At 39.1% G+C, this 14,457-nt stretch overlaps 2 protein-coding genes across 2 annotated transcripts in view; both read right to left on the bottom strand.

The window, feature by feature from the left end:
* Window positions 1-1,113, bottom strand: part of LOC142627130 (MADS-box protein FLOWERING LOCUS C-like) — a 34,835-nt gene extending 33,722 nt beyond the window's left edge. Inside the window, exon 1 of the mRNA XM_075800930.1 lies at window positions 531-1,113. Within this exon, the coding sequence (XP_075657045.1) occupies window positions 531-715 (185 nt within the window). The 5' untranslated portion in view covers window positions 716-1,113. The remainder of the gene's footprint in view (window positions 1-530) is intronic.
* An 11,314-nt stretch (window positions 1,114-12,427) lies between these two features.
* Window positions 12,428-13,773, bottom strand: LOC142628929 (uncharacterized). Its single transcript, XM_075802954.1, has 3 exons — window positions 13,248-13,773; window positions 13,024-13,151; window positions 12,428-12,949 (listed from the first exon to the last, which is right to left on the bottom strand). The coding sequence occupies exons 1-3, from the start codon at window positions 13,771-13,773 to the stop codon at window positions 12,428-12,430; spliced, it is 1,176 nt and encodes a 391-aa protein (XP_075659069.1).
* Between the last annotated feature and the right edge of the window lie 684 nt (window positions 13,774-14,457).

The raw sequence follows: 14,457 nt of genomic DNA, 5'->3' as shown, positions 1-14,457 counted from the left end.
TTCTAAAAAATAATATATATCTAGAGAAATTTAGAAATAAATAAATGTGTATATATATATATATATATATGAGAAACTCGGAAATAATAAGAGAATAACTCCCAAACCAATTGAAAAAAAAAAAATTCAGTTAGTTTAACCAGTATTTTTTTTTTACATTTTTTTTTACTGCTACAGTTTTAAGTATATATTAAGTTCTTATGAGTGTGGGGAGAGCAAGGATCGGAAGTTAAGTTTCCGGCATCTTATATATATAAAAAATAATTTTTTTTATTTCATTTTTATTTTGTGTGTCAACAAATACGAAATTAGGGTTTGAAATACTTATTTATAAAATAAAAAAAAAATAAGAAGAAGAATTAGGGTTTGAATTTCGTCTACTTCAACATGAGTGCAATTTTAAACACAAAGCATAAACAGTACGGACCGCAAATTCAACCTAAAAAAGAGTATCATAGTACATGGAAATGGATTTGAGAAATGAGAACAAGAAGAAGAAGAAGAAAAAAAAAGTAAAGAAAAACGCTTGCCTGTTCCCACTAGAGAATTCGTAGAGCTTGCCGCGGCTGGAGAAGACGAAGAGCGCAATCTCGACGTCGCAGAGAACAGAGAGCTCTCGAGCCTTCTTGATTAACCCACTTCGCCTCTTCGAGAAAGTCACTTGTCGACTGCTCTTGTCCTCGATTCGCTTCAGAACCACCTTCTTCCGCCCCATTCCCGATTTCTCTCTACCTGCTTAATTAATTTCAAGCTGCCCTAAGTAACTCTCTACTCACCCACTTATCCCCTTTGTTTTTTTTTTCTTTTATTTTCTTTTTTATTTTTATTTTTATTTTTTTTCTCTATTATCACAGAGAGAGAGAGAGAGAGAGAGAGAGAGAGATATGATATACACGTAGAAAGAAGAAAGAGAGAAATAAAAAGAAAAGAAGTAAAAGTCGGTCAATCTGTGGTGTTGTTGAAATGATTCTCTGTCTGACCCGTGTCCATTGCGGCTGTTTTTCCACGGATTCTAGCTTTATCTTTTTTCTTAGAGTAGTAAATCCTGCTTTTTCTTATTTTGGGTTGGTTTGGTACTGTACTAGCAGCAGATAAAGATGGTCTTGATAAACTTAACATAAAAAGAAAAAAATCAAAAACCAAAAAGGAAACTTGGTGGAGTGGAGGAGTTGAAGTGACTCGAGGAGCCAGATATTTTTTCCATTGAGTGGGTGCAAACTTTCTTTATCTTAGGGGATTTTGTGGTCGGGGTTATGGTACGGGCCTTAAATGATAGCTTGTGGGTTGGAGTACAATACGCTCTCTTGGGGGGGAAAAAAACAGACTTCTTAGGTACAATCATTTACACAGTTTATAATTTCTTGTGCCCAATAATTAATAGGTCTACAAGAGCGTTAGCATAGGGTTTTTTTTATTTTTTTAATTTTTTTTATTTTTTTTAAAATGGTTACTTTAACCGAATTTGTATTAATTTGAAAAGAAAATGTCTATTTTAACCTAAGGGCATACTTATTTTATTTTTTACAATTACTTTTCAAAATAACCTATATCAAATTATCCAATTTATTCTACATTTTATTAAAAATATTATTTATTTATCAATTTTTTAATTTCTCTCTCTCTCAAGTCTCTATTTCTCTCCAACTCTCTCATTGCCTCTCTTTGGTTGATTTATGTGGGTCAATGTGGGTTGATTTTGGGTTTCAATTGAGTTTTGGTCATGATTTCGGTCAAGTTGTGGTGATGGATTTGCACGGTGATGATTTTGGCTGGATATATACTTGCTGGTGGGTTGTTGATTTATTTGGCTTTTTGTTGGTAAATCTCCTATGGATAGCTTGGTTTTGCTATTATACTTGCAGTGGTGGCTTGTGGGATGGTGCTAGGTTCTTAGTGGTTGCTGGTTTCATAAAAATATAAAGAGGAAGGGAGAGAAAGAGACCAAGAGGAAGGGAGGGAAACAAACAAACAACAAATAAATAGTGTTGGGTGTGATGTAAAAATAAGAGAGGGGGTATAGGGTTAGTTTTGAATTGAAATGATATGTTAAAATAGATAAAGTAGCTTTTGGAGATGCTAAAAGTTAAATTTTTTTATAAACCTAAATGTGAGTTCTGATACTGTAGCAAAGTTCTATTTAATTTTTTTAACTATTGAAACTCAAATGTAGTTAGTATTTTGGTTTTGGGGGTAATATAGCATTTTAGAAGTTTTGGCACCCCTAATACTAATGCTCTAAGAGCATTAGCATCCAAGTTTGGAGAACTCCCAAAATGTTATATTAGCATTCAAAACCATAATTATGAATAACTTTTTTTTTCACCTAAAACGATCAAAAGTTTCCATTCCCATTAGTTATGTTGGGTTATATATTGACCTTAGTTAATTAATTCAATTACCCAAGTTAATTAATTAGGTCAAATTACATGCAAATCATAGAGGCACGAAAAAATTACCAAATAAACTAATGTGCAGCAGAAATTAAATTGACAATGTGATTTTTTTATGAATGGGGAAAACCTCTCATAAGCCAAAAACCCCACCGGGTGATTTTCAGGTTATCACTCCCAAGAATCCACTAATCAAGAACATGCAATTACATGTATAAGAAATCTTACCACTACCAAACCTATCCCAAAATACAAATCTACAGTTCAACCTTTACTCCAATCCCCAAATGGACTTAATCTTGTACAAAACTTCTTCCTTTGCACAGATCCAAATATGTGATTAACTATTTTGCACAAATTTCTGTACGTGACTAACTCAACAGCAACCATTTGATTGTTGTAGTTGATTTAAAAATAGCTTCACATAAAAACACTAATAAGATCTTCAATGATTAGTGCTAGAAACTTTGCTTGGTTACAGAATCCAAAAGCGTATAAGAAATGCAGCAACATTTCTTTCTTCTGTATGAGGAGGCTAGGGTTTCAAATTAAAAGAAAACCTTATGAAGCTTTCTGGGTTTGGGTATTCTTTCTCCACCTCCTTATTTAAATAGGAGCTTTATGGGCCTTTTAAATGGGCTTTCCTATTCTTTTTAGATTTACACAAACCCTAAAATAAATAGCCAATAGGATTAAAACATTGAAGGCCATATTCTAAAATCCTATAGCTCGATAGATCAAGAGGTATCGAGCTTCATTAAATCTTGATAGATCGATAGGTATTGAAGATGTATTAGGACTTGCAGATTCAACTTTTTTTGAGCAATTCTAGAGTAATCTTCATGTCTTTAATGAAACTACTTGTTTTGTCTTATCAACACACTTCTTAATATCCTATACACATATTAGATCTACTCAATTACATGTAAAGTGCATTTTGTCAAAAGATATGCCAATACATAAAAAAATATGACCTTAACAATCTCCCTCTTTGGCAATCTATGACAAAACCGCAAAACAAATTATGAGAGAACATTAACTTGACAATCTCCCCAATTAATTTACACAGAAAAAACATAAGCCTAGTCTAAAAGATTTGAACCTTGGAAGTTGTTGCAAGAAGAAGGCTTAGAATCTTGACTTTGCTTTAACCTTTCTTTCCTGAAAGGCACTAAATAAGACGCATCAAGGTACCATGTGGAAAACATTGACAAGTTAAATAAATAAGCTCAAGAAAACTTTTATTCACAATGCTAGCAGAATAAACAACAAGAATATCTCAATGGTAGCATGTGAACCAAAGCATAAAGATACACATCTCAAAACGTATTAATATCAAAGTGTATCAAATTAACCCTCCCCCTAAGTTAGTTACAAAATATATATATATATATATATATATATATATATATAAGAATTAACCATTCTAAGGGTTGATTATGATCTTCTTAATCGAAGAGTCCAACTATTGGAGAAAACTTCTCATCAAAGCAATGAGGAAGGTCCCTCATTCCAGAACCCCTCTAATGATGAAGTTGATCAAACAGTTAACCCTACAGCTGACCTTATCCAAGAACCCTCCAAAGAATTGTTCTTAGATACCATCAGTAGGATTAACTTCCATAAATGACATTCCAAAGTCAGGATTGTCATTAGCAAAGATTTTGAATTCGAGGTCATAGCCTTAATTGATTTAGGTGCTGATCTTAATTGCATTCAAGAAGGAATCATTCCCTCCAAATACTTCAAGAAGTCTACGGAGCGATTGACATCCACAAGTGGCGGGAGGATGCAAATTGACCAATATGAAAAACATGAAAACAAGATGCTATGGACACAAAAGGGACAACAAAAATGCAAAACATGAATCATACATGAAAAGCATGCAAGAGGAGCTTGATGTATCGAGAGACATGTCGAGAAGACTTTGATAGATTGAGCTTGATGTATCAAGCCTGAAAATAATTTAAAGCAAAAACACAAATTTTTGTATAAAAAAAACTCACACTAGTACAAGAGTAACTTTAAATGGCCAAATCACATTGTATCAAGAGTAGCAAAGAATTAATTGTTGTATGTGAAACTTTTGCAAGTAAGCATAAGTGTCTCATCATGCAAAAAAAAATCATACAAGAGAATCATAAAAACTCACGCACAATCATAACCGGTTGATGGGGACTATGACTTTTGAGGTGCATCCTATAACTCCCACATCTCTTAGAAACACGCTTGCAATCGTATTTAAAAGCATTTTGATTCTTTTTGCTTTTTCTTCTTCTTTTAAGCACAATGAAGCATATCATGCATGAGTATATAAGAGAAAGAAAAGAAATACCCTTTGAATTTTTTTTAAACAAACACCATTTTTCTTGTTGTGTAAGTGCTACATCTTACTGAACACAACTTTTATGAATTGCACATAGGTGTTTATAATTGATGACATTTAGTAGTGAGATGAGAATTAATTTTTTAAATTCTCATTCAATTTATTGGCTCCATTTGGTTTTGCAATTGATTCATCTTTTTCAAATTTGACCTTCTCAAATTTAGCTTTTAATTTTGTAGAATTTTTAAGAGATTTCTTACAAAATTTATAAAACTTACAATAGGCATCGTGAATATTATTATCATCATTCAATACAAGATCATACAAATCAAAACAATCAACAATTTTCATGACAACAGGGTTGAATGGATTACACATCAAAGATTAAAAACCTAATCATACCATTTGTTCTGTTATATAAGCACTGATGTAAGTGCTCTAATAAGCTTGTTGTATATACTCTTAAGTTGAGTTTGGTGTTAGCTTAAAAAACTAGCTTTTTTATTATTTAGCTTATTTTTAGTATTTATAGGTCACATTGCACTTTTTAGTACTATTTATGAGTTTTGCTATAATATTTCAGCTACTTTTTAACTTTATCTACAACATTTTTAACAAAATCTTTTTAATTTGGACTAAAAAAACTATTCTCAAATAGACTCTTGCTTTTATACAAATAATACTCACAATGGTCTTTTCAAGTCAAACACATCAAAGGTAAAGATAATCTTATCATTGATTACTTTTCTAGAAAGCCTCCAGTTCTTCATACCACAATAATTCCTCCACCTTTATGTGTATATCCAATAATAGATCCATCCTCATCATCTGGCCCTTCTACTGCAGCCCCTAATGATATCCTTAATATGATAGAAACCCTTCCTCCAGAAATAAAAGACTAAATAAAGACCTTGACCCTTGAAGCCAGATTCCAAAATCATGCTTTTGACATAGCTATACCAGAGATAGCCCTCCTTTCCCATGTAGAGAAAATCATTGACATCATCCATACCATTAAAGGAGTAGTATCAGCTTGACATTCTCCTTTTGATATTAAAAAACTCATTTTGGTGCTTTTTTTTTTAGTATATATTCAGAATTCAGCTCAGAAAATTAGCTGCTAGGTCTGGAAGAAGCCTTGTCATGGATAAGAAGTCTGATCCAGGCTATTTGTAAGTCTATTGGGTCCTTACCTTTTCTTTTATGAGAAGTATATTTTGTCTTAAATCACAATCACGAATAAATACAACCTCGTGGTACCACGATCGCGAATAACATACAACCCTGTGGTACCTTTGCTCAAATGTGTAAGCATGCATGTACGTACGGCACATATAGGCACTAACATCTGGTACATATAGTTTCTTAGGAGGAATATATTATCTATAAAAGTTGTAAAAAATTGGATTATAATGTATCCATGCGATGTGGCCTTCGTACGTAGTAAACTTAATTCAACAATTTTTAGTATTTAGATATTGAAACTAGGGGTGTCCACTGGTTCTCATCACCCAACCAACCCGCTGGACCCTCCCGAAGCCGACTGAAAAAAACCCGAACCGACCAATCCAACGATCGGCGGCGGGTCGCCACCTACAGAACCTGATACCTTTGGGTCAGTTGGTAGGTTTCCTCCCCAAAAACCCGAGCCACCTGACCCAACCATCAAATCAACAAAATCCGGCGATATTCAAAGGTTTTCTGACAAAAATTTATAAATACCAGCGATATTTTTCCTTTTCCGACGAAAATCAACTTGAAATCCATCAGATCCGACGAGGTCCGAGAAGATTTCGTCGAGATCTAGTCCAGATTCGACGGATCCGGCCAAATATTGACCAGATCTCGCCAGATTTGGTGAAATTTCGGCACCGGCAGCGAAACCTGAAACCAACCAACACAAACCTAAAAACTGATAGACCCAAACCGGACAACCCGACCATTAATACGGGTCGGTTTTGGTTTTGATTTTCACCCACCCAAACAATTCGAGTTGAGCCCAGGTCGGGCACAAACCCGACCCGTGGACACCCCTAATTGAAACATGTATTTTTACAACACTTTTTAACTCACACATATTTCCATAACACTTAAACAATGATGCTAAAAATCTCTAATTAAATAGGCCCAAAGTCTGGAGTTTGACCCACTATAAATGTAGGATTTTTATGAGTTAGAAATTCTTTCGTTGCTTTTTGGAATAAGATAATTGTGAAATGAAAGGGCACTGTCTATTGCTGGTTAGTACACAACAACTATATAATGTGTTAAATGTAAACATTTTGCCATCTAAGTTCAAATCCCTTTCCTAATTTCATTGTTTCTATTATCAAATAATAATAATAATAATAATAATAAAAAAGAAGAAGAAGAAGAAGAAGAAGAAGAGTAAATTCCATTAATATAACTTGAGGTTTGGATTAATGCTAGCTAGATTCAAGATATTTTAAAATTGACCAATTTGGTCCCTAAAAACAACTTGGTCCCTAAACACCATTTAACTTGTCATTAATTAGTTTGACCATCTTTTCTATGTGACTCTCTCCTCTCACATTCCTATTCTCTCTTCTCTCTTCTCTTTTCTCTCTTCACTCATTCCTTTATGTCTCCCTCTTTCTAACCTCAGATTAGCCACATCCACTGCCACAGCCGACTAACAACCAGTGTCGGCTCCAAGATTTTTTTTTTCTAGTGGGTCAATAAAAAGATAAATCTTATATAGGAAATGAATCTTGTGGTCTACAATGTTTCTTTATTACAAATTTGTCCATTGTATTAGTAAGAAAGTAAAATATAAACTATTAGTTCATTTGACATATAGTTTCATAATACAATAAACATACTAATTATTATTGTTAAGATGAAATCTTGGAAATCATCTATGTTAATGTGTAATAGGTTGTGGGCTTTAGGCCCACCTTATTTACTTGTATAACACACATACTTATACTACACACTCTGTCTCCTATATAAATACACTCATGTATATTTTATTATTTGAGAAATACAATAATATTCATTTAGTATTTCTAACATGGTATTAGAGCCACGCTCTAATCCTTTGGTATACCGCTCTTAAGTAGTCTTGTCTTCTTGGGTGTCATCCACTGCAGCTGTCGTTGTTAGCATCACAACTGCCTCCACCACAACTACAGTACATCAAAGACCACTGCTTTGCTACCACCACTGCTTTTGCTTCTCTGATTAGACCATAGGTTGCACCATAAAAAAAGGGCTCTTTTCGATCTGCTCACTTGTGAGAATCGTCTTCATTGGACCAATCACGCACCACTAGAAGTCTCGGAGGCAATATCTCGCGCCTGCACGCGCCACCCCTCTCCTTTAGGCACTTCCACGAGCCTACATGCGCCAAAATTGATCTCCTAACGTCATTGATTACGTCATCTACGCCACGTCAACCCTAGCTAACGTCATCACTGCCACGCCAGCATCCCATTCAGCTACTTATGTCAGCATTAGTCAACGTTGACTTTGACCATTGACCATTGACTTTGACGGTTGATTGTTGACTTTTTCCAGAGTTGACTTTTTGTAGCTCAGGTACTCGTTACCCAGTTTTTCATGTAGATTTCTGTGCGTGCCAAAAATACAGTTAACGAGCTCGACCTATTTTTAGGTTCACAATTTATTTGTATTGTGGGCTTTGGGTTTCCTACTATGGGTGGTCCTTCGCTTGGGGACCTAGCCACTCACTTTAGATTTTGCAAGCCTTTCTCTCTTGCACAAAGTCACTCCTACTTTTCTTGAAATAGTCACTCTTTTCTCTATGTGTTCTCCCTAGAATTGCCAACCCTTCTTCCTCCTTCTTTTCTCCTATTTTTAGGCTAGGATAAGTGGAGATGTTATGATTACTCCCCCTTACTAGTGCGAATGGGGGTCTAATTCTATCATCTCTAAGTGGATGTTCCGTCAGGAGAGGTGGTAATGGCATTGGAACTAATTCCCACCTCCAAAAGCCCGCTCGACAGCGATAATCTCGAAGGCACTACCGGGCGGCCGAGCCCCTTTGACCAGGTTAGAGATGATTGGGAGGGGCCTGTTTTGGGTATCTAGGACGGCGTAGTCTCATTTTAGCTCTTGGGCCTAGGTTGGGCCCTGAGGCGTCTGGACCGAGGCTAAATATTCAGAATGAGGACAGGGTCATATAATGTATTGTGAGGCTTGGGCCCAAGGCTCGCGGGGCATGGGGTCTAGCCTTGTATGATAGCCCCCCCCCCCCCCCCGGATCCCGGGCATGAATCAAGGAAGACATGCGCCATAGGCTCTTTGGGAAGCTCATGCGTTAGTGACTAAACGGATAGGATGTTCATTTATGTGCTCTTGAAAGGTGCGTCACGCCAGACTGTCAGGTGTAACCGTCATCATAGTCTAATGGTTTGTGAATCGAGGCGGCACGCATGGCCGTTACAAAAAGAATTCGGAAAGTTTCTTCCCCCCTTCCCTTTTTCATTAAATGCTTTTAACTCCATTTGGACCCTATAAATAGTTCCCTCTGATTTTCCACATCACTCTTTACATCCTTTTTCCTTCATCTTCTTCCCTGCCGAGCATCCTCCTCCTGTGCGTAAACACTCCACTTCAGACCATCGTTTTCTAGTGCCCAAAGTAAGTTTTCTATACTCTTTCTTCCTTTCAATTTTTCTTCACTCTAGAGTTTAGGAATGGGATACCCTCATCTTCTTGCACCTGGGGCTGCCTTGGCCAACTTTAGAGAAGCCTATGGTGTCCTTGGGGATGTCGATATTGCCTATTGTCACGAGGGCAATATTGCTCTCGAGAGGGGCTCTGGCACAAACGTAGTATTTTTTCCCTTAATGGCTATACTAGAGGGTGGGGTTAGGTTTCTCGTGGACCCTCTCATTATAGGTACCCTTAGATTCTATGGCCTAAGCCCCGACCAACTCCCCCCCAATTTTTACCGAGTTGTGAGTTGTGTCATTAGACTAAACCAAATATATGGGTTGCAACTGAACCATCACGACATCAACTTTATGTATAGTTTATGCGGTAATATTGGGTCCGATTATTATTTAAAGACTAGGGACATGCATGTACGACTTATATCATGCCTTCCTGACTCCAATAGAAACTCGGCGGGAGAATTCGTCTGGGTGAGCAATAATTGGCTTGCCAATGAGCTCCCCTGCCCACTTTCGCCGCGTGATGTTGGTCGGTACCGAGTATCTTTAACTTGTTAATCATGTTTTACCCGTGATTGTTTTGCTCAAATAGGCACTAACCAGCTTTTGCATTATTTTGATGCAGAAAGCAAAAGGTTTAAGCCTGACCCTAGAGTAATGCATGTGAGAGACCTGAATTTCATACTCAGGTCTGAAATATTTGTGCACTTCAACGGGCAGCTCTGGGTATCGCACCTTATTCTCGGCTGCAATCTTGTTTATACTACCTGGCAGCCCTTCGAGCTAGCTTTGTTGGTGGATAGCCCATTGTTGTCATATATCGACGTTTGGCATGCCAATTTTCTTCCGCCCTCCTTGACAGTTGGTGAAGCTTGGGACCTCGGCCCCAAGTATACCACAGCAGAAGATCTAGCAACGGTGAGGGACGCCTCGACTAAACTTGTGTCTCAAAACCGTAGAGTTCATGTTCCCGTTGAAGAGTAGTCGAACCAGCAGCAGCTGAGTTTGTGAATTCCTCGAAAGCAGAAGCCGATCAAGAGGATAACGAAATGGTGGTCAAGCAGAAGATGGGCCTGCCTCAGTTTGTGCCTGACGCCTATCCGCTGGGGCAACAACGACCATCTCTAGTAAGAAGTCAGACTCTTGCCCGCGCTCTTGCCCGCTCCCGAAAAAGGCAGCGAACAACCGACCAACCATCTAGGGGCTTAGGAGATGCTCCGCCTAAAACTCCTCCAACTAGGCCAACGGGTGGAATATACGGGAGCCTAGTGGTGCCACCCTGCCAGTCACTCAGTTAGGGTCAAATGTGGCATCTTCCTCCTGCCTGGCAGTAAGCTATCAGCCCGTCTTCAAGCTGGGGAGTGAGCCTTTTCCCACCACAGCCAGCATCAGGACTTGGGCCCAAGGAAAGGGAGGCCGGGTTGCCCAGAGTCTGACCCATAGTCTCATTTTGCTCAAAGACGTACGTTTCTATGCGGAGGCCGCTAACGAGTCTTTGACTACTTGGTTGCAATGGCACGTTATAGTGGTAACATTCCTCATCCGTCTTTTTTTGAGCTAACTTACATTTTTACTTAGCTTAAGTTCCCGGGGTGCTTCTGTGATCTCAGGTTGTGCAATTGACCCATATAATGGATGAACGGCTAAAGGAGGTGGCGAAGGATGTTGACCAGGAAAAGGCGTTGAAAGATGTTGTTGTGGCTACAACGAAGGATAAGGGTGAGGCTACTGCGGCCACAAAGAAGAGGGCTGCCGATTCCGAGAAGTCCCGGGACTTGGCAGAGCAGAGGCTAGCTGCGCTAGACATAAAGCTGGGTAGCACAGAGCTCAGGCTGGTGGAATCGGTGAGTCTCAACCTTTCACAGGTGGACGAGATAGCAGACCTGAAGGCGGCCTTGGGATCATAAGAAGATAAATGGTACAATGACGGCTTCACGGACGTTGAGAATTCTGCCGAGCCGGTTGTCCACGATGTGCAGAAGCTCGGCTTCCAAGAGGGCTGGATGGCTACTCTCCAAGCCTTGGGGGTGTTGGACGATCCTCCATTAAGGAACGCTGAGCAGATACCAATCCTCGAGCCTTCGCCCGTTTATAACCTTACTGATGCTAGTGACGAGGACACCCCTAGCATGAGGGAGTTGGTGCAGGAAATTGATTCCCACGTAGAGGCCATCGACCTGGAAGTTACCAGTACTCCTGGAGTTCAGACTGCCGGGGACACTGCAACTCTGCCTGCCTTTGTCGCTCAGCCATCCGTCATCGCACAGGGCTCATCAGTCACTAACCCTATCGTGCAATCGTGAAAGCTTTTTAATCATTTACATGTTATTTTTATTTTTGTTTCTAAATGGTTTACCTATGGTTACCAGGTTGTGGTGACATAACAATGGTTTAATTTTTAGTTTACTTAGTCATTCCAAAATGGTGTCTGGAATCCTTTTTCATCCATGTTTATAAATAATTGCTGAATTTATAAATGATTGTGGTTGTCAACTTACTCACCATACCTTACTTTCTCATTTTTTAATGACTGGTTATTCAAATTAAAGTTTACTTTCTGTCCTTAAACATTTTGATTTAAGGTTTCCACCTGCTCGGTGATTAGGATCGAATCGAGAAGCAGGTTTCCGTCCTTAGAACAACTTGATATAAGGTTTCCACCTGCTCGGTGATTAGGATCGAACCGAGAAGCAGGTTTCTGTCCTTAGGATGGTGTGATATAAGGTTTCCACCTACTTGGTGATTAGGATCGAACCGAGAAGCAAGTTTTTGTCCTTAGAATAATTAGTCTTTAGTTCTCTTAAGGTTTGTTGACCGGGGCTAATAAGTTAATAACAATGGAGTTATGGGTACAAATACCTACATGTGTAAGCATCATCCTAGTATTAATTAATATTTTACATATAAAATTTTATACTTGACCCATATTTCTACACACTGATAGTTAGTGGTAAAACTTCTTCAAATTGTGAGCCTTCCATGGCCGAGGGAGTGGTCTTTCGTCCAAGTCTTCCAAATAGTATGCCCCCGCGCCAACTATGGTATTTACTCTATATAGTCCCTCCCAGGTCGGTGCTAGCTTTCCTGCACTGACATCTCGGGTGTTCTCTACTGCCTTCTGAAGTATCCCCAACGCTAAACTCCCTTCTCCTAACGTTTCTATTGTATCTTCGAGCAAGCTTTTGCTGGTATTCTGCCAACCGTATGGTTGCCGACTCCCGGTGCTCTTCCAACATGTTCAACTGTCTTACCATCAATTCCACATTCTCGGCTGGAGAGAACCTCGAAACCTGGGCACTGTACAAATTTACCTCGGCCAGTATGACTACCTCTGCTCCATATGTTAGAGAAAATGGAGTCTCTCCCATGGACCTTCTCGGTGTTATTCGGTATGCCCACAGAACATTGGGCAGTTCTTCGATCCACTTGCCCTTAACACTATCTAATCTCTTCTTTGATCCGTTCACAATGGCTTTGATGGTGGCCTCCGCTTGGCCATTACTCTGCGGGTATGCCAGAGTAGAGTACCTGTTCCTGATGCCGAGGTTGCTACAAACTCGCAGAAAGCCTTGCTGTCAAAATGTAGCCCATTATTTGATATGAGAGATTCTGGCACCCCGAACCTTGTTACTATGTTTCTCCATACAGATTTCTTAACATCCACATCCCAGATGTTAGCCAACGCCTCTGCCTCTACCCACTTGGTGAAATAATCCACGGTCACTAAAACAAACCTTCGGTTTCCCGTAGCTCGAGAGAATGGACCGACAATACCTAGCCCCCACTGTGCAAATGACCACGGACTACTGACAGGATTTAGGCTCCCCGCTGGCTAGTGGATCATCGGGGCGTGCTTCTAACACTACTCACACTTTCGTGCATATTCGGCAGCATCCTTTTGCATTCCCGACCACCAAAATCCCTGAGTCATTGCTCGATGGGCTAACGAACGTCCCCCCACGTGATTGCCGCACACTCCCTCATGTAGCTCGGTCAGGAGTTCTTCAATCTTGCTAGGGTGCAAACATTGTAGGTAAAGCCCCTCAAAAGACCTTCGGTACAACTTATGATTGGCTGATAACCAGTACCAAGCAGCTGGCTGGCGTATTCTTTCTGCTTCCTTTTCATTAGCCGGCACTCGATCCTCAGCTAGGAAGTCGATGATCGGATCCATCCAACACGGTTCGGTCCCCGTTATCAACGAGATGCCTACCCTTACATTAATACTCAGTTCAACTACTAGCTCCACTTTGATTAATCGAGGTACCTCTTCGGTTAATGATGATGCCAAAGTGGCTAAAGAGTCAGCATGCTGATTCTCCCCCCTAGCCACTTGAAACACCTTTACTTTCAGAAACTGATTCATAATCTGTTTCACCAGCTGCAAGTACTCCATCATCTGAGGATCCTTGGTCTCAAAACTACCTTGTACCTAATTAACTACTAATCGGGAATCCGAGTAGATCTTCACCTCCTGAGCACCCAAATCTAATACGGCTCTTAACCCGGCAAGCAGAGCTTCATACTCGACCTTGTTGTTAGAAGCCCTAAAGCCCAACTTGAAAGAATGCTCCAGTCTTATGCCTTCTGGGGTAATGATGACAATTCTAGCTCCAGCTCCCATGGCGTTAGATGCACTGATGTAGGACACAATTTATTGTTTAATTATTGTAATTTATTAATTTTGGTATTTTTATGTAAAAAACGTTATTTTAGGTTTAGGTGATTTATTTCCCTGTTTTTAGGTGCATTTAATGTTTTTTAGGTCAAATTTGATTCTAGATATGGTAAGGTATCAATTTGGAGTTATTTTAGAATATATTTTCTTGTCTGTCAAGTTTTATGGAGCCCTTAAATAGGCCCTTAAGTCTGTAAACGTTTTTCATAGAATATTATTGAATAGAAATCAGAAAAGGTGAGGCTTTGCTCTCTTTTGGTTCTTCAAGAATTGTGAACTTATCAAGGATTCTTCCTTGTGGCATTCAAACTTTATACCTTTGGTTCGTGATTCTTTATAATCATTGGGTCAAGGTCAACTTATACCTTTGGTTCACGTTTCGATTATAAATGTTGGGTCAGG

Source organism: Castanea sativa, chromosome 3 (genome assembly GCF_040712315.1).
Source record: "Castanea sativa cultivar Marrone di Chiusa Pesio chromosome 3, ASM4071231v1".
NCBI lineage: Eukaryota > Viridiplantae > Streptophyta > Magnoliopsida > Fagales > Fagaceae > Castanea > Castanea sativa.
This window is presented reverse-complemented; position numbering and strand designations above follow the sequence as displayed.

What these genes read in the sequence shown, in the direction of transcription:
- LOC142628929 (XM_075802954.1), bottom strand. Translation starts at nt 13,773, where the DNA reads ATGGAGTACTTGCAGCTGGTGAAACAGATTATGAATCAGTTTCTGAAA. An exon ending in TGCCGAATATGCACGAAAGT is followed by an intron (nt 13,152 to 13,247) that starts GTGAGTAGTGTT and finishes AGTGGGGGCTAG; the next exon opens with GTATTGTCGGTCCATTCTCT. An exon ending in ATGTGGATGTTAAGAAATCT is followed by an intron (nt 12,950 to 13,023) that starts GTATGGAGAAAC and finishes ACATTTTGACAG; the next exon opens with CAAGGCTTTCTGCGAGTTTG.